Here is a 20231-nt window from a genome sequence, read left to right on the forward strand (position 1 = left end):
CTGCTGGCCTCAATGTGTCACTATTGGTATTGACTGTATTGATGGACTATGAATCCTGTGTTTATAATGGAGAGCCCCGGGATTCAGCCTGCACGTGATGGAACTCTCCCCAGCTTAATGTAAAAGAATATGTAACATAATTACCTTTTTTTTTTTTTTTTTTGCTGTGAAATATTCAGTGTATAACCTACGCTGGCTGTAGTGTGTTCGAGGCCGCATGCTGTCAGAATATCGGGGCAATCAATAACACAGCTCTTAATTAGTTATTTGAAATAATGAATGTAGCCTGCCAATGTTCTGCTGCCCTATGCTTTGTTTCACACATCTGCCATAGCATCCTTCAAAACCATGATGGCTTCTGTGCATCTAGAGCCGAAGGCACATGCTGCCACATAACCTAAGCTTGATGCAGACAATCGCATTCACATATGTATTTATAACCTTTTGGGAAGCCTACTGTAAGACGGAGAGAGGTTGAAGGGACGTTTGAGTGAACAGAGTATAGGAAACCATTATTTTTTATTCTCGTAACCTTTTCATTGTGAATTCTACCAGAGCGTCTTAATCATGACCGTGTTCGACATGACAAAAAAACAATGACAGGCAGCCCACTTGGAGGGCAAGAATCAGGGGACCGCATCTCAGTCAGTGTCTCGCAATGGATCGTGTTGTTATGGGAAACGTTATGAAAGCGCCTTCAAATGTTTGGAAATCTAGTCGGCATCACCGCGTCCTACTGTACGACTCAGCAGGCAACCGACCCGTCGTCTAACTTGATCATTGAGAGGACGATTTAAAGCGACGCATTTAAATGATTAGAGGGTGATGGAGCAAACCAATTACTGAATCAATTATAAAATAATAATAATAAAAAAGTGTTGAGCGTTGTTTCGGTGTTGTGTCGGACTTTATGAGCAACGGAAGACAACTTCAATGCAGGTACAATTAGTTGTTTTGGTGCCATAGGAAGATCCAAGTGCACGGTGCGCGCCAATGTGTCGCTGTGACGCGCCGTGTGTGCCGGGCTCCAGTCAGCGGTGTTAGCCCACAGTGGTGCTGTGGTGATGCCGGACGCACTGCCTCTCCTACATAATCGCACAAGGACACTGCTGGGGCGGCCGGGGGAGGGAAACACCCGGCCCGCCTGGGTGATCGCTACCTTGGCCAGCATCTTGATCTTCACCACCGTGGTGGACGTGCTGGGGAACCTTCTCGTCATCGTTTCGGTGTTTAGGAACCGAAAGCTGAGGAACTCCGGTAAGAGCGTGTGTTTTTCTCACCGAAAGCAATCGACCGATTAATGATTAAGGGGGTAATATTCACTAATTGTAAGGCTTTCCGTTCAAAAACTTTTGTTTGCAGTAATCATTGGTCATGAAAAGTCATTCCTTCTTTTTTTCGCTCGTGCGCGCTGCAGAAGCGCGGCAATAACATGTGGTGGCTTTGACATTTTCATCTGGTAAACGTTCTCTGTAATCGTTTCTCATAAGTCAATATTTCATTCTATAAATTCATTCAGATGGTAATTAAGGAGCGATTATGTTTCTTTGATGTGTGACGTTAATAAGGCCTTTCTATAGGTTGCATCCAATGAAAATACTAATTTTTACTTATCTATCTGTCAGCATTTGTGTTTCCTTTTATTTATTTTTATATGCATACAATTATTATCTAACAGAGCAAAAATAGTGCCATGGCAAAAAAATTATAATAATGTGGTATATTGGAATCAATTCAAGTTATTATTATTATTATTATTATTATTATTATTATTATTATTATTATTAAGTGGACTCATTACAGTTATGTGAGTGAATTATGATCGCGATTTTTTTACTGCAGATTACTAGGATCATGAAATCATGGTAACCCTAAACCAGTCCCATAGTGTCTGTGTTCCCCACATTGGACCTTGCATCATGAGTCATTTGCATGGTAATAAAAGAGATTATTTCATCAAATTATTATATTTTTCATAGGCGGAGGTTCACACCTCTGCCTTCTACTTTGACATCATGTCTGAAATCGACAGGAACCCAGTGACTGTACACCCGGCTCTGGAATCAGGTTGTGTTGCTTGGATATTTTAGAGATGGTCCAAATTATGCATAAAACACATAGTACCATGCCCTTAAAGTAAATTGCTGAAAAAACTGTTCTGGTGGCTGTTGCATCCACATTAGACCCACCTACATTTCGTCGCATTGTAACCTGTTACTGTGCAATGACAATAAAGTGAATCGAATCTAATCTAATCTAATTAATGAGCCTATACAGAAACGGGTCAAGCGCTTCCATTAGTAAGGTGACGAAACAACAGTGATCCAGAGAAAGTGCAAGGAATGGTAAAGAATGCAGACTTCAGTTTCATTTACTAAGGATGTCTTCATATATTCATAAACTAAGCTGATGCTTCAATTAACCAGACCATCATAACTTGGCAAGCTGTTGCTTACATAAGTTTTGCATCAGTGTGTCCCTGCAGAAACACAATGGAGGACGCAAGGCTGACATATATCAAGTATGGTCATGCATCTAGAAGCTAGACAGCTATGAGATCACCGAGGTCAGTACCTCGTCATTGCTTTAGAGCAGAAAATACATTTGGAAATTAAATACAACTGTATAACAAATCTGCGGATGAGAACCTCCCGAGATGAGTTCATGCTTACCCACAACGCTTTTGGCTGTGAGAACGAGACTCAGGCTAAGACCCCCTTTAAGCTCTTAATGGACGTCCCAAGTCACATGACATCATGGGTGTCTCCAGAATCTCACCAATACGTGAGGCTTTCAAGGAGACTATAACTATGGTCTCCAGAGCTGATAGAGCTGTGTGTGTGTGTTTGTGTGTGTGTGTGTGTGTGTGTGTGTGTGTGTGTGTGTGTGTGTGTGTGTGTGTGTGTGTGTGTGTGTGTGTGTGTGTGTGTCTGCATGAACATATTCACGCGTGTGCATGTCTGTGCCTGTGTGTGTGTGTTTGTATGCACCCTTGCACTCTTTTAAGAGCTGCACCTTTCTAAGATGAGTGTAGGAATTATTCCCTGTCTGTATAAACCTGATTTTCTTTGTGATTCTTATATCCATTAGTTAGGAGTTTAAGCATAATGATTAAATGAAATGAGAATATATGTTTGGAACAATGGGCACTTGGGGCATTAAGCAGGCGCTTTCGTCCATAGCGACTTACAGCCATTCATTACACATTCATACACCGACGGCGGCGTCAATCATGCGAGATGACAGCCAGCATACCCTCAGCACACAAGGTGTTCATCACAATGCCATTTGTTGCCGGTGTCTTCGGGAATACAGGCGTCCCTGTACTCTTGTTAAATTCCTCGTGAGGGAAAGTGCGCTGCAGTATGCGTCTGTGCACGGCGGATCCGCCTTTCTCCCTCAACGTTACACTTTGAAGCCTTTGACAGTATAGGATGCAATATTACACAGCCTGCCTTCAAAGATACCATTGATGTTCACTCTCTCTCTGTCCCCTCATGTTTCGTCTCGATCCCAGACTAATATACCTCACAGAAAAATTGTTAGACGATCATTTCATTTTTAAGATCTATTTTTGCATTTTATGCTTCATGATAGAGAGTGAGATAGACAGGGAGTCATAGGAGAGAGTGGGGAGGATATGGAGCGAAGGAGCACGGGCAGGGATCAAACCCGGGTCGCTGCGGTAAGGACCGAGCCTTTAATGGTACGTACGTACTCTACCCGATGAGCCACCGGGGCATCACAGTTGATAATTCTTATTAACACAGATCCATGTTTTTAATTTTGCTTTTTCGTTGGTCTCTGTGTGGGCTTTGAGGTTGAGGTAGTCTTAAAGACGTGTTGAAGATGTTAAGCCATTATCTGCTGTCAGCCTGCAGTGTTAAGGCCCATTCACACCCTACGGTAAATACGGATACGGACCGTTTCGTCCGGATCCGGAGGTATGAATCGCCCTTTAGTCTTTATGGTAGAAAATGAGAGTGGTTAAAAAAAGACCGGTAATGCATTCTGTGACACTCAGGTAATTGGTAACAAATGTGCATAGATGCTGAAATTGATGCATGATGAGTGTCCAGGGGAAGACTTCCTAGTTGGGTACCAATTTATGATAAATGCAAAGTTGAAGCATTGATAAAGTAGTGGTATAAGGTGAGTTCAGAGGGAATTCATCCTTTATAAAGTATATACCTTAATAACTTTATAAAGTGGACGTTTATGGTTCACAAACAATTTGAAATGTGTTAATAAAGCATTGTAAACAATTGATAATGCTCCAATACATGATGGTTCAGGTAGTCTTAAAGCATAAATTAAGACGTTTGCGTGAGCTCAACTAAGGTGAGAACTGTGTATCTTTATAACCTCTAGGCATTTATAAATGTTTTTTTATAAACGTGATGTCCATGGAAACATACATCAACCATGTATTGATGGAAACTTAAAAAGTATTTTGAATTGTTGTCATGTTTAATGTCTGAGCGTATCATACCGGCGACATTAAAAGGGTGAGGGTTATCATCTCTGGGGACTGGGGGTCAACTTCTGCTGAGCTCGGTCTCCATGGAAACCTCACCTTGTTTGGAAATGTTTAAATGTCGGTAATTGACCTGATGTCATTGGTTTTGTATAAAATGTGTCCTATTTTATCCAACCCTAACCCTAAAGAAGATGTTGGAGACATCATCTTTAGAAAATAAATTACAATAAATCGTATTAAATTATGGTTTCGCGACGTGGATAGATCTGCCCCTCCATTTACCTAATAACGTACCTCCGTTGTTAGGTTGAAAAAAATGACATAATTGAATCCATATTCATATGCATCCAAACATCTATCCAACTACTCTCCTGAGCGTTCCCCAAATACCTGGCTCATGATCTTGTTAGAGGTTTTAATTGACATAACAGTTCAGATGATATCGCTATGTTTCCATGGAGACCGTGGGAGATGAACTCAACACCACCTACGGTTGGTAGGACGGTAGAATGGACATTACAATTCACATGTTCCCAAGAAGACATCATTTAGTAAGGCCAAGGACGGTACCCTTGGCAGAAGTTATGATGGACATTCCAGGACACATTACATCATTGGTTTTTCAAAAATCTCACCAATATGTGATGCTTCAATGGAGCTCATCCAAGATAAGACTGAGACTGATAATGTCAAAAGGAACTGCTTATAACAGCAAGTTATTCTGCTGAATCAAAGTACCAGAATGAGCCGTGGAAGTAGTCCTCTGAGATGAGCAGGCCGGATAACGACACAGTGGAAGACGCAGGGACACAAATCATCGCCCTCAGGGACACCATTGAACAGTTTGAAGAACGGCAACGACAACTCTACTGCAACTTAATCGACTTCCAGAAATGTTTGGACAGCAACCATCGTGATTGCCTCCTGAAGAGCCTCAGAAGTCGAACATAAACCTTTTTAGAACAACCAATCATCGCGACGTACATGATGGACTCAGGAGACGCCGTGGAGTGGGACTCAGAACGGAGACGCCATCCCACCGTGGCAAACATAGCTGTACTTTGGACCCCCGACACCAGGAGTGGGGGGCCCAGACAACATGGCGACGGATCATTGAGAACGAGCCACAAGAGCACCACCAGAGCTGGGGAAGGGAGGAGAAGCTGGCCAGAGACAGACGTAGGCAGGGGGACTGAGGTGCTGCCCTCTGCCCCAACCGGCCCCACAGGGATGAGGTAGTGATTACGGCCGTGTTGGCTGAGCTGTCGTCCTTAGCACCATTCTAACCATTTTGCTTCCACAAGCCTATTTTTAGCTTTTTTTCGGCCTTATTGGAACACAGCTCATTAAGTTTTGACAGTAATTTACTTTAATTAATATGTTTGCATCAACTCTGAGCGATATATTTTTATTTTTATTGAATGTTTTCTCTTCTTGCCTGGTTCTCATTTTGTTTACCACACATCAATATGTATAAATATATAGCCGCAAGAGTTCTATATTTGTTAGTGCGGGAAATATGTTACGCCCCATTCATTTTCTTTCCTGGTATTCATATTATGTAAGTATTGAACTGAATGCCTCTCGCTGTAGGTAATTGTGCAGTTTTCCATTATAACGCCATCTTCATCCGTAAGATTGACATGTTATTTTTGTGTTGTGTTGAATTCAATAACAGATATTAATGAGCATGAAATGGGTGGAGTGAATCATGCCCTTATATTCCAGCCCGTTAGACACATTATTACACTGTAGTTAGTCACATTACATTCTGTCTGACAAAGATTTATGACCATCTCTCACATTATTGAAATGTTTCCCAATTCATATAGTTTTAGAACATATCTTCATATAGTATTAGAACATATATTCATATAGTATTAGAATATTAGAATTAGAAGATGGATAAAATATGTATGTATACAAATTGAATATGCTGCGATTGTTTGCTATGAAATATTTTCCTTGACTTTTTTCACCAGCAAACAGATGGTCAGACCGTCAGATGAGGAGAATTGATGTGTGCAATTCATTGAAATTGCAATAAAGCTACACATTAGTCTGTGGAATTGGAATGCGTCAATGAATGTTGTTTTGAAATGCTAAATATTTATAATAATATCTGCCATTTAGAGGATACTTTTAAATAACTGAATACAGGCCTGTGAATGCATACATTCCTAGAATGGGGAATTCGATTTTGAGTATTGAAGCTTTATACCAATTATTTAGTCTAAATAGTTAAGGTATTTTGCAATGTGAAATGATTAGAAAGTGTTAAATCATAGCCCATTTCATTATGATCAGCAGCTGCCTTTGTATTTCAACACCAAACGTTCCGCTGCAGTTTGGATAAAGTCATGGCCAATATACATCAGTAAACAACGGCATGGAGAAGGACAGACTGAATAGCACCTGTTGCCGCCTCTTGAGCTCATTCTGATGGTCTTCTAAGTATTACTTCTTATAATGGCATGCATTATGGATTGAGTTGTAATTTGGCCAAAGCTCGCAAGCATGGGGTTAAAATTAAACATTTGCTGAGCACTTTAGAATAACTCAAACTCTGAAAGATTTATTGATTCGTGTTAAATAAGGAATTAATGATTTATAAAGCATTGTTCCTACAAGAATAGCAATTCATAATCTGTTATAAATTATAATTGTTCATACGATAATTTACAAAGTGTATAAAGCATGTCTGGAATGTATTCTTTTAATGAAACATTAGAAAATGTTTTGCACAAGCAAAATAATGACCTGAACAACTTCAACAACAAATTTCTTGTGCTTTTTGTTGGGGTGTCTTGATCCATTTGCTCAGAATAATATCCAATTATTGATGCCAGCTTTGTCAAGGAACGTTACGCCCTTATCCACTTTCACCCTCCACAGAATTCAGGTTGACTCCCCGTGACTATGCCGGATTTAAGAAAATTCATAACGTGAACATCAAACTCAAAAGTACACTACCAAATGGCAAACGTTGCAGCAATTATTTTCCAACTCCAAGGTTTTTAGTTGGTTTTGGTTCCTTGAAATTGCCCCATTGGTGTTGTGTGATGTTTTTTGCAAACACCTCTTTGTGTATCTCAAATGTTATTGTTGTTAGATTCACCAGACACATTTCTCTATGCTGTTTTCAGTTTAAGATAATCAAATCAGTTTACCACTTCATCACAGAGTCAAATGTGAGGCCACTTAAAGCTGCTGATAAGGGTTTATCTGTCTGCCCCCAGGGCCAGCCGGGGGCAGAAAGACCAAAGGTCAGGCCTGGAACCATCTCCCAATGCCTATTAGTTCTTTCTCTGGATAGCTCCGTTTCAAAACCTTTTTCTCTGTAAGTATGGTGTCGTTTTAAACAGGGAGAGTCTGTATGTTTCGTTTGCAATGTCTTTTCTCAAATTTGGTTTCCCTCATTTATTTTTTACTTCAAAGGTTCAAAAAAAAAAAAAAAAGGGGTTTTATTCGCCATTTGTGCATAAACCAGACAGTTCATACACATTGGAATTCTTGTGCAGGGCTTCCCAAGTCGAGTACAGTATTAATACAAAGAGATCGAGAGAGAGAGAGAGAGAGAGAGAGAGAGAGAGAGAGAGAGAGAGAGAGAGAGAGAGAGAGAGAGAGAGAGAGAGAGAGAGAGAGAGAGAGAGAGAGAGAGAGAGAGAGAGAGAGAGAGAGAGAGAGAGAGAGAAAGAGAGAGAGAGAGAGAGAGAGAGAGAGAGAGAGAGAGAGAGAGAGAGAGAGAGAGAGGCACAATAAATAGTAATAATAAAAAATATATAAAGTTTTAAAAATTGAGATAAGGACAAATTTAAATTTAAATAGTAGTTTAGGTAAAGTACAATTCTATACTACATCAGTGCGGTTAGTTTTATTACTTTTTTTTTGCTAACAAATGGAAATCAGACACATCAGGTTGTCTGGCTTTCCTTTTAGAAGATACACTTGGCCACTATTCGGTCTGGAGGTTCAGTTTGCTGGCGATGCAAGTGTAGCAGTAGCAGAGAACTGCAGGGGAAATGATGGTATGGCTGCTGAAGTGAGCGTCAAATATCAAATATTCCACGTTTTCCGAACAGGATTTGTAAATAATCCTGCAGTCCGTGCACCAGGAGTGTTTGACGTAGATGACCGCTCCACCTCCCCGGGTTTTATCGCTATCCCTAGCGCTCCGGTCCCCCCTGAAGACCGTATATCCGTCCAGTGTCACAGCCTCGTCAGGTGACTTTTCCCCAGCCATGTCTCGCAGAAACACAACAAGGTGCAATCCCGGAAGTCCTTCTGCGTGGATATCCTTCCTCCCTATGCTGGCCAAACGCCCGAGCCTTCGCTGCACTCCTCCCCATCCACCGCGTCTCCGCTACGGGCAGTTGGGTGGGAGAGCTGCCTGCCGGTGGTTGGCATGGCGATGCGATGAGTAGCTCCGGGTAATCGCTCAACGTACTCGGGTCAAACAGGCCAGAATTACTGCGCTCTCTCCGTATCAGTAAGTTCGCCCGGTCGTATGTGATGTGTAGGGACAGTTTGATTGCCATAGTCGGCACTAAAAAGCGAGAAAAACATAAAAGACGCAACTTGACTATGGGGAGCTCCGCGACGTCGCACACAGAGGAGCGCCATCACCATGGAGACCTGGAACCTTGATAGAAGCTTAGCCCCTCTATCAATGATGAGACTGACATTGAAAGATAAATAAGCTCTATAGAGTCGGATATCTTTTGCTTTGAATTGCCAATACATTTATGTCATTCTAATCGTACTCACCCACCTAATAGCACCACTTTTCTATCTTAGTTTCGTTCTCAGATTTTTTCGTCTTCCTTTTCACTCTTATTTCTGTCTTTATTTCTCCTTCATTCACAAATAAACATGTATGATCAACTTGCCAACGAGTAATTAGCAGATTGCATATTGAGCTTCTTTGATGATGTATTAGACAGAGTCCCATGTCAACAGTAAACAGGGAGAGGGGACCATTCTGTTTGGATTAAGCACCTATACAGAACCCTCAGGGACATAGGGGGACTCTGCCACCTGTTTATAATATTATAAGATGTTTAATATAAAAAAAGCTTGAGCTTTGCCATTTGGCTGACACCTGCTGCTTTGAGTCTGTTTTACATAACTGTGTTAGGATGGGCCAATGGAACCATATCCAATTGCTGGTGCATCAACCAGGCTTGGGGAATGAAAGCGACAGATTTACTATTCAAATGGTAAATCTGTGGATTTCTGCAGACTTTTCTTATATTTTATGACTTTGGCAGAGATCCAGCTGCCTGCTTAAAGCCAGCAGTGGGATGATACTGATGACATTTTCTTCAAGTCGTGTCTGCAGTTTAGTGAGGAAGGGGCAGTTCGCTTGACCGTAAAAATGAAAGAGCTGGTCAGCCTTTAACTTCAACGTGTCTAACACAGCCAGAGATTTGTTCTCGAGCGCCTCCCTAAAGTATACACATAAACAGACACATCAGAGAGATCAAATACACTCCTCCAACTCACCACCACACCAATTTAATCAATCAAACTATTTCCCACACTTTAGACGTCTGTTCTTCTGTTGCCCTCAACGTAATGTTTGAACAGCTTGTATTCTTAACAGAATATATCAAAGACGTAAACATCTGAAGTTGAAAACACAACAACAGGATATCTATAATATGGATAATTCTTCTTAAATGTAAGCTCTACCGAGCCCTCTCTATGTTAAAAAAAATTGTTTTCAGTAAATGACTGTAGCTTACTCACAAAACAGTCAATCAACAGGGCCTACATCTCTTTGACACATTCGCCACTTTATACTTTACCACTAGCACTTAACCCAAAACTCTCTGTCTTGAATTGTGCTCAGGGAGGAAATGAAGGCAATTTAGACTGAGATGTTAGTGGCAGGAGAATGCTGTGGTAAAACAAACCTTTATGAATCAGACACAAGAATAGTAAAACAAACTAATTTCAAACTTTCTTTGATGAGTTGGTCAGATAATGGAAATGTTCAGCCAATTTCTACTTGGTGGATAAGATTATTTCTGACAGATATTTAATTGAAGGGATTTATTATGAATTTTGACTTTATATTTATTCTGCGTTATTTGTGAAAGCGGAAATGTGGAAAGCTAATTAAATGTCAAATCTTATTGAAAAAAGAAGGAGATGGTGACAACTCAGATGAACATTGTGTGCTTCAAAGGATATTCATCTATGCTCGTTATGCTCTCCTATTTTCGATATTAGCTTTAAGCTTCAGCGTACTTTTAGGTCTGTTCAATCAAACGGAAGCCTTCTAATATTGTACTGAGCACGTTTCCCTTCCGCTGAGGACTGCTTGCTGTTGGGGGACAGCATGTCACACTAGAGTAACAAGTTGGACAATGTGTGACTAGCCATCACAGACCCACGAGAGCAGCAGCTGGCCACCTACCGTACAATTGTTCATAAGAGAATTGCTTTAGTCCCTGTCTCAGCCTTATTTAAGCAAGACTTATTTTCCTTCTTAATAGCAGAAGGAAAGAGCGCGAGAGGAAGAGGCAAAGGCTAACACAAACACTTCCTTCACACACATCTGCCTGCACTCTCTCCACAGTAGTGGGCATAGACACTCCTGTGGAGAGCAACAGGGCTGAGTGATGTTCTTAAATACATTGGAGAATGAGTTAATTATTTAGTTCTCAACACTTGCCTTGCTCAATGTTTTCTACACATTGTCAACCTTTGATTTGGTCTGACTCTGTACAGATTCTTATACCATTTATTTTCTCGCAGTCTGACAGTCTTTCAATTGAAAGTCAAGGTCTGAAATAGCTTCTAAACACACCCTTGAAGGAATAAAATCTGTTATTCGTTCTGTGACTGTCAACATCTATATTCTCATCCACATTTCTTGGACGCGCTCCTCGTCTTTGATGTAAACAATTCAAATGCTAACAACGGCTGTCACATGTCCACCCACAGAGAGTGATACTGATGTAAACTATTTTAGTCTATGCTTCTTCTGATGACATGTTTCAAGCTAACAACGGTAATGAATGGTTTCTTCAACACCATATAAGGTTTTATGAGTACAAACATGGCCTCTTTGCCATTTCCGCAATAGCCAAGACTGACCAAAGGTTTACCTGGGTAAATTAGAACCAGTAGGCGACGTTTATTTACCATTCCGCCCCCTTCCAATATCAACTGAATTCTTACCTGTGCTCGAGAGATGCTTCTTGAACCACCTCCAGAACACAAGCTTGTTTACCTTGTGTCTCTTTGTAATAAACCACGTGTTGAATATTTACCACTCTCCGAGTCATACCTAGCCGAAATGACGTTACCACAAAGGATCAAATTAGTTCTTCATCAATGACAGGATGCTACGCTCTGACCTACCGAGCTCGCTATTAACCTGGATAGACAGGCCGTAACCTAAGTCTGTCCCTACGTGGTGTGCTGAACTTGAGTGTTGTTCCTAATCTTCCCCTGGGTGAGTGCGACCTAACCTATCTAGGGGGTGAGGTGCGAGGTACTCACCACAGGTCCACAGCCACCGTAGGGGAACAGCTCCGCTTCCCGCCACACCAGCACCTAGTCTGCAGGCGACCAGCCCTCGTTCTATACTCTTCCTTCAGTTGGCCGTGTATATAAAAAATCCAAAAGGTTCTCTTCTCAAAGTCGCCAAGCAACCTGTGTCCATCGGGTTACTTTCATTCACCCCTCAGTCTCACCTGCTGAAACCAGCAGGCGCTCTCCACTCAGTCTCAAAACTCCCAGCCTCCCCCTGCCCACTCAGCTGTTGCTTCTTACCTGTGATGAGCACCTCAACACCGTCCCCTCTGTGTGACGTCAGTACTGACCCTAACTCTAAGCACCCTTAAACGAACCCTATTGCTAGTATCGTAACACAGGACTCTTTGCATTGATGTGAGTATGTGTGGTTTTTTTTGCATATGTGTGCATAAAAAGGCAGCTAGAGGCTACATCTACTTTGGTCTGGTGGACAAAGAATTACCACTTGGGCTGCTCATTATTATGATAGGCTTTATGATATTATGATGTATCTGTAATACAGACGCCCTGTCATGTCCTAAATACATGACAACACTACATGACAGAGGAGGTACCTCTCGCTGAACAGAGAGGCTGAAGGGAGTCTGTGTTTTTCCCATGGAAGGGCATAGGAAATGTTCACGTGTGTGTGTTTGTGTGTGTGTTTGTGTGTGTGCGTGCGTGCGTGTGCGTGCGTGCGTGCGTGCGTGGGTGCGTGTGTGTGTCTGTGTGTGTCTGTGTGGGTGGGTGTAAGCCAAATCATTACACATGTGACACCGACGATTCTTTCCACAAATCCATACATGCATGAATTAACATCTCGTTTCGGGGGGAGTAGGGAAGTTCACACTCTCCGATAGCACCTCGTCATCATAACAGAATTGTATCTTTCTTTTTCAGCATATTGGCATCTTGACCTGTGGCATTTTACTTTTACTCATTTTTATTGTTGTTCAATATATTATCTCATTATCTTGTCTTCATTCTGTTGTACTTTGCCAGCATTCCTAACAATTCAGTATATTATTATAATGTTAGACAATCATGGACTTTACATATCCATATTATTTAAAAAACTGAAAGCACTGGCATACCAAACCATGAAGCAGCTTCAGCAATAGCAAATATGAACCAACCTTTTTTGTTTTTAAAAATAATGTGTTCCATGCTGTGTTCATTGACGTCCATTATTTCTGGCCCTCGACCTCACCCTCACCCATGGCCCTCACCCCTTTCTCCTCTCACTCCCGATGCTCAGTGTCAGCCGATGCCACTGTGGGTACCGTATAGACTCGGCTGCCAGATCGACTCGGGGTCCTGCGCTTACAGATGACGTATCGACAATTGACTATCGACACAAGCCAACGGATAAAACCCGGAAGGGTTGTTTACAAACGGGGCTCAATCATGGACTTAAAAAGAAGGCTCAATCCGTTTTGGTTTTGATTTCATTGAACGCAGCCCGTTCTCCATTGGAAACACGTCTAAAAGCACTGATGAATGCATATGTAACCCAGTTCCTGTTAGGGACTCTTATTCTGAAGGAATTATTGTTGCCAAGCATAGGCAACAATAATTTGTACATTAGATTATTATTCATAGATTAGAAAACAAAAGGAGATCGTTAATACTTGGGAATAACATGGGAATGAATGAAACACGCATGCGCATTTAAAAGACAGCGTTTACAGGAAGTGCGTCCTTATTGCGCATCTAGGACCCCGAGTCGATCTGGCAGCCGAGTCAATCCGACACCCGCACCGGACCACAACCCCGTCACAACGTTTAGAGTACTCACTGTCCCTCCCACTTTCATGTTCAAAAATGCTTTCGGTTTTTATTTTATTTTTTTTCTCCATGTCTGTCCAGTCCAGTCGATTGTTAGCCTGGCTAACGCCAGACCTCATCTCTATCTACATTGAGAAGAGGTCTGGGAACCACACATTAATTTTCTCGTATTTGAGGCGTGGTTTACGATTGCCCGGAGCCGTTTATTGGGCGCTACAAGTGTCTATCATATGAGTCTGTACGTAGCTCATAGCCATTCGTATCAATTATACCAGATGATGTATGTAGAGCGACAGAAATTCGATGACGAAGAAGACGATGGGTGTGTCGAATAGACGTCGTCTTCGTCTTGCCGTCCCTCCCCGTTCTTTGATTGGTTCCCAATCTCAGGCAAAAATTGGATCCATGGAATCCTTGCTGCCTAGCAGCGCAAAATGAAATCGCGCAAAAGGCAGCATAGATATACCCAGGCTAGTCGATTGTTGGGGTCAAAAATGCTTTAATTTGACCCACCTCCACTTCCTGTTGGGTTCCTCGCTCTCTCGCTCAAGAGCGAGGTCTGCTTACATATTGCTTACTTACTGCTTACAAGAATCCTCTGTCTGTCCATGGGCAACGCCATATGACTGCCTTATAAGATGGTTCAGATGTCAGCAAAGAGAAGAAACAGATTTATTTCTCAGGCGACCTCATTGTCATTCCCACATAGATAATATACATAATCCTGGTGTCTCACTGGTCTAATGTAGTTCTTTCACACGCCAATGGCCCTAAAGGATTACAGTGCTATATTCCTTCAGTAGCTAATCATCTATTTAATGTATTCCTTTATTTACCTTGTTTGATCTTTTTCCTATTGGTGCAGTAAATGTGCATTGAGACACACAGAAACATTGAGAAACAGGAGTGAATCGAACGCCGTGTTCCTAGCCTCCTGGACCCTGCCAGTGAAGGCACAGTGCCTGATGTGTAATCGTGATTGATTTGTGTTCCTCTGCAGGTAATGTGTTTGTGGTGAGTTTGGCCTTTGCTGACCTTGTGGTGGCGTTCTACCCGTATCCTCTGGTTCTCTACGCGCTATTCCATGACGGCTGGTCGCTGGGCAACACACAATGCATGGTGAGCAGCCATCGATGCGCAATACGTATGGGGGCGCATGTCCGTGAAACTAACTGGTTATTTATAAGTTAATTTGTTGCCTCTCTCTCTCTTTCTCTTTCCTGCTCACTCTCTCTCTCCTTCTCCCTTATTTCCTTCTCTCTCTCTCTCTCTCTCTCTCTCTCTCTCTCTCTCTCTCAATAATCCTCCCTCCTCCGCCCCACCTCCGTCTTTCTCTCCCTCCCTCCCTCCCTCCCTCCCTCCCTCTCTCTCTCCCTCCCTCCCCCTCTCCCCCCCTCTCTCTGGGCTGCAGGTCAGCGGCTTCCTCATGGGGCTGAGTGTCATCGGCTCCATCTTCAACATCACGGGGATCGCGGTGAACCGCTACTGCTACATCTGCCACTCCTTCTCCTACAGCCGGCTGTACAGCGTCCGCCGCACCCTGCTCTACGTGGGCCTCATCTGGCTGCTCACCGTGGCCGCGCTGGTGCCCAACTTCTTCGTGGGCTCCCTGCGCTACGACCCGCGAGTGTACTCCTGCACCTTCGCCCAGAACGTCAGCAGCTCCTACACCATCGCCGTGGTGGTGGTCCACTTCCTGGTGCCCATCGCCGTGGTGACCTTCTGCTACCTGCGCATCTGGGTGCTCGTGATCCAGGTCCGAGAACCGGTTCTTGTCGGTTCACGTTACAGTGAAACGACCACCGATGTTCTTTCAGTCGTCGTCTTTGGAGGCGCATGGGCGTCCGTGCATGTCTGTACACAGTGTGTTCTCGATTTGTTGTCTGCAATGTCGAATTGTGTTTCTACTGTGGTCAAACAAGATAGCGGGGGTCAGAAATAATGGACGTCAATGAACACAGCATGGAGCACATTCTTTTGAAAACCCAAAAAACGTTGGCTCATATTTGCAGCTGCTTGAGCTTTTGCATGTTTTTTTACGCCAGCGCTTTCAGTTTTAAAAATAGTATGAATATGGAAATGTAATACAGCTAAAAACATTGGAAGTGCCTTTATGGGACATGGAATTCAATGTTTGCTTAACATTATCATAATTTACTCACTGCTTAGGAATGCTAGAAAAGGTCACAGAATGAAGGCAAGATGACTGTAGTATGAACACGGTGCATCCCCGACCCCGACCGTCACGTGCTCTCTCTTCCTCCAGGTTCGCCGTAAGGTCAAAGTGGAGGAGAGCTCCCGCCTGAAGCCCAGCGACCTGCGCAACTTCATCACCATGTTCGTAGTGTTCGTGCTGTTCGCCATCTGCTGGGCGCCGCTCAACCTCATCGGCCTGGCGGTGTCCATCGACCCTGGCCGCGTGGGCCCCCTCATCCCCGAGTGGCTCTTCGTGGTCAGCTACTTCATGGCCTACTTCAACAGCTGCCTGAACGCCGTGATCTACGGCCTGCTCAACAGGAACTTCCGGCAGGAGTACAAGCACATCATGGCCTCGGTGCTGGTGAGCTGGCTCTTTGTCTCCGAGTCGTCCAGGGCCACCGAGGGCAAGAGCGTGCGGAGCCCCAAGCCGTCGCCCGTCCCGCCGTTCAACAACAACGAGTCCTTCAAAAGCCACCATGTCCCTGGTTTTTATGATCTGGAGCGTTGAAACTTTCTTTCCTTTTTTTGTACCGGGAAATATGCCTCTGATCTCAAAATCTCAAAATGCTAGCCCCCCCCCCCCCACCGTCGCCCCCCCCCACTTAGTATATGCCGGGAAGTATTTTAAGAGATGCTTGAATTGCTGTGAATAACGTTTACTGTCTTGCGGTGGATGCTGCACTGAACTGAGCTGTTTATTGTGTGTTTTATATAAGAGGCTTAGGATAATCGTCGTCTTTAAAGGTTAACATTGCCACAGGGAAATGTGTTATCAATTTATACACTTCAACAGTGATGGAATCATCACTTGAAGGAGCAACCTTCACCACTTTCCTGCAGTGACCATGTTTCACGATTCAATGGGGACGTCTTGGTTGCAGTATGACACAAGTAAGAATATTTGCTCGCACAGAAAATACTTATATCTATACAATCTATCCCTCTTAAAGGCTGCAGATGTTTATGTGATTACTATATTGCTATATTTGTAGTTTATTGCTATTGATTAAGTGAAAAAAGGCGAGAATTTATAATCATTTATTGTATCTGATTATGGCACATTTTCAATTATTCATGATAATTGAATTCGAGCCTGAACATTATATTGATTTCACTCCCACTCAAACCTCTGTCTCGATAAAAGGGACTACTGCAAGAAGCTCAGTGTAAATAGACATTGTCTTTTCTTTTTAAACATATGTTATTGCATATTTAGTCATATTGCGAGCAAATCTGATTTATAATGGGGACCGGCCATGGTTTGACTGGTTGGGCTGACTCAACTTCATTGTGAAAATCCCACAAGAATGTTTTCTCCCTAAACGTGGGTATGCATTTGTATTACAGCGACATTATTGTATATATTATTTTTGTACAGATAAGATAAAATATGTGTAGCAGAAACCTTCAACTGTACAACTTTTAAATGTGGCTTTAATAAGAATCCAAGCAACGTGCGTGAATGAGTTTGCAAAATAATTAACTACCAATTCACATATTCACACATTTCGCAATGGCTTAAACATTTATCTCCAAAAGCATAAATGGCGTCTGATATTTCCATACCGTTTAAAATCTAATTAAGTATCCCTAAAACTGCAGGCTACATGGAGGCTTTAGTGCAGGTTAACTATCAGCTGCTAGAGGATCAGAGGTAAGAAGAGCAAGAATAGAATGAATGGCAGTCCGGGGAGCCAATCAGAACCAGGCAGTAAGCAGCGATCCTTTCCATGTTAACATTGGTATAACATGGAATACCACTGTTGTTTTCTTTGGCGTTAATTGATACTTTGACACACCCTTATGAGAGCGGTGTGTTTAAGTCATAACATGAGTTACATTACTAATAACTCAGTGGCATGGATGTGGTTGGCTCCTCCAAGATGAGGACACACTACATTCCCTACAGGGATTTACCGTTTTTTCTTGTATTTCCAAACGCTGCCTTACCAGCATCATTTGTAATTGGTTGTGTGTTCATGTTGTCGTCCAAAACACAATAGTGGGATATATCGGGTTATTGCAGACTTTTTTAACAGCTTGAGTCCAACACATGATTGTGTGGACCAATGAGACAGGTTCAAGGGGGCTGGCCCACATGTTGCCATGCTGGGATTAAAGGCTCTACTGTGTTTACCAAAGACAGCCTTGCTGAGATTGAGGGTTGTTTAGTCGACTTTCAATTTTCAAAAGCAGATCTGCTAGATTGAACAACTTTTTACCCGCAATGTCTGCTTGTTTAAGTGTCATCTGCCTCAGGCTGAGCTGGGAAGCACTTTTTAGACTGGAGGAGCTTGTTTCTTTTCCTGTGTTTAAGAAAAGGTTCATGGACATGTTCACAGACTAGTGCTCCAGTTACAGTAGATGCTTACATAATGTATGTATTGTATTTTAAGCCCAATTTTATAGTATTTGTATTGTTTTTTTGTGCGTGCACCTGCATGTGACAACGTGACAGTATAAAGATGTTATATGTTTGCAACAACAAAGCTGTTTCCATTGTTGTTATTGTTTGCTGTGTTATTGTTCATGGAAATTGTATTTTTTGACATCTGCACACATAGGACTCTGTCCTGGGAAAATACATTTGTCATAGAAAAGTCCCTCACATTCAGAAAATACAAATGACATATTCATGTCCAAATGACATGAATATAACTAAATGCAATCATACTTGAGAAAGATTTAGTGAATCGATACATTGTTTCAATATCCATGAGATACATAATACCTTCAATACATTCAGGTTTCAGTTTTTTCTTTAGGCTTCTGCATTGTCCTGAAGGATGCTTGTCCATCAGAAGTTGTATGGGGAGTGCGTTCAGCCATAAAGAAGAGAAGAGGGGAAGAAGATGGGGAGGGGAACATAAAGTCCAAACCATTGGAACAGGGATTGTCTCTACAAGAGGCATCGAATATAGTGATTGCAAAAAAAAAAAAAACGTAATAACGAGATATTATCTCGTAATTACGAGAGTCCTGATCCATTAGCTGTGAAACTTTTTTTTATTTGGTGAATGCTCAGCGCCACCGTAGTTCACTGCCCTCAAATAAATTAAGATGTAAATTTATGTTTCTGCATATTCAAGATTTAAATGAGATTTCAAAGAAAAAATATATTCTTGAACAAAACGGGATTAAAGTTTAAAGTACTCCCTCCCCTTTCTCTTTCTTCTTCTTGTTTTGGGCTGGGGATGTCCGAAAGATTAATATAAAATGCAGAAGTACGACTCCGGCTCCAAATAAAATATGACTTTAACCATCCTCATAATTGAAGAACAAAAAATGTAATGCTACACTGTTCAAGATGTATGCCAAATAAAGACATTCAATTACCTTTTTACCTATACGAGAACTCAGTCATTTTCATTAACTAGTCCCCATGCATTCATTGTTGGAATCACTTGGAATGGTTATAGGAACTTCGACACCTGCTAGAAATGGAGGTGATGATATTTGAGATGATTTATATGACAAGGTGTCACCAGTAGGTCTGAAATAAGACTTTGATTTCACACCGTTCCGGTAGCTATCTATCTATGACTTAAAGCTCTTTGTCGCCACATTACTATGTTATTTGTGGGGAAAGATTAGTTTCCCCATCCTTCGTATAGGCTGTCCAGGCAAGAGCAACAAGGTGGCTTTATCTACCTGCACCCAATTAACTCTATGTCCTAGACTTTCACATCAGGTCTTTCTGTGTGTACCCAAGCATAATGATAAGACATGTAGGCCTGTAAGCTTGACAAATTGTGAAGTAACGGTTCAACTGCAAATAATACTGAGTGACATCTTTGCTCAAAAATCGTGTTTTCTCCGTTCCCGCCAGCAGCCACATGACAAGCTTTAAAAGTGAAGTTTCCCTGTCGATGGCAACTGGACTTTGGGGGACTTGAGTAACGCAAAATAACTAATAAAGATAGTATCCAGAAGGTATACGTCCGCGTCATCTTTGAAAGGGCATGGCGACTTAGAGGTAATCCTTCTGTCTGCAACCAAACCTCTCTCCTGTAAGCCTGCCTCTCTAAAGGTCTTCCTAGTCTGAGGGGTGAGGAGGAGATGGGGGGGGGGGGGGGGTCCATAGCAAACACACGGCGAGATAACAAAGGAGCACCCAAACTCTGTATTTAGAACTACGACCAAAGGTCCCAGTAAATACGTTGTTTGCTTCAATCAGTCAACCAAATAAATCCTGCCAAATATCTTGTGTGTGAATGATTATGTGAGAGAAGTA

At 42.3% G+C, this 20231-nt stretch overlaps 1 protein-coding gene across 1 annotated transcript; it reads left to right on the forward strand.

The window, feature by feature from the left end:
* The first annotated feature begins 962 nt into the window (after positions 1-962).
* Positions 963-19298, forward strand: LOC115547967 (melatonin receptor type 1B-B-like). The gene is made up of 4 exons (XM_030362493.1): positions 963-1257; positions 14799-14917; positions 15210-15554; positions 16065-19298. Exons 1-4 carry the CDS (start codon positions 1065-1067, stop codon positions 16503-16505), a joined length of 1098 nt encoding a protein of 365 aa, XP_030218353.1. The 5' UTR covers positions 963-1064; the 3' UTR covers positions 16506-19298.
* The last annotated feature ends 933 nt before the right edge of the window (positions 19299-20231 follow it).

The sequence above is a fragment of the Gadus morhua genome, chromosome 7, assembly GCF_902167405.1.
Source record: "Gadus morhua chromosome 7, gadMor3.0, whole genome shotgun sequence".
Taxonomy (NCBI): domain Eukaryota; kingdom Metazoa; phylum Chordata; class Actinopteri; order Gadiformes; family Gadidae; genus Gadus; species Gadus morhua.

What these genes read in the sequence shown, in the direction of transcription:
- LOC115547967 (XM_030362493.1), top strand. Translation starts at nt 1,065, where the DNA reads ATGCCGGACGCACTGCCTCTCCTACATAATCGCACAAGGACACTGCTG. An exon ending in CCGAAAGCTGAGGAACTCCG is followed by an intron (nt 1,258 to 14,798) that starts GTAAGAGCGTGT and finishes GTTCCTCTGCAG; the next exon opens with GTAATGTGTTTGTGGTGAGT. An exon ending in TCTGGGTGCTCGTGATCCAG is followed by an intron (nt 15,555 to 16,064) that starts GTCCGAGAACCG and finishes CTCTTCCTCCAG; the next exon opens with GTTCGCCGTAAGGTCAAAGT.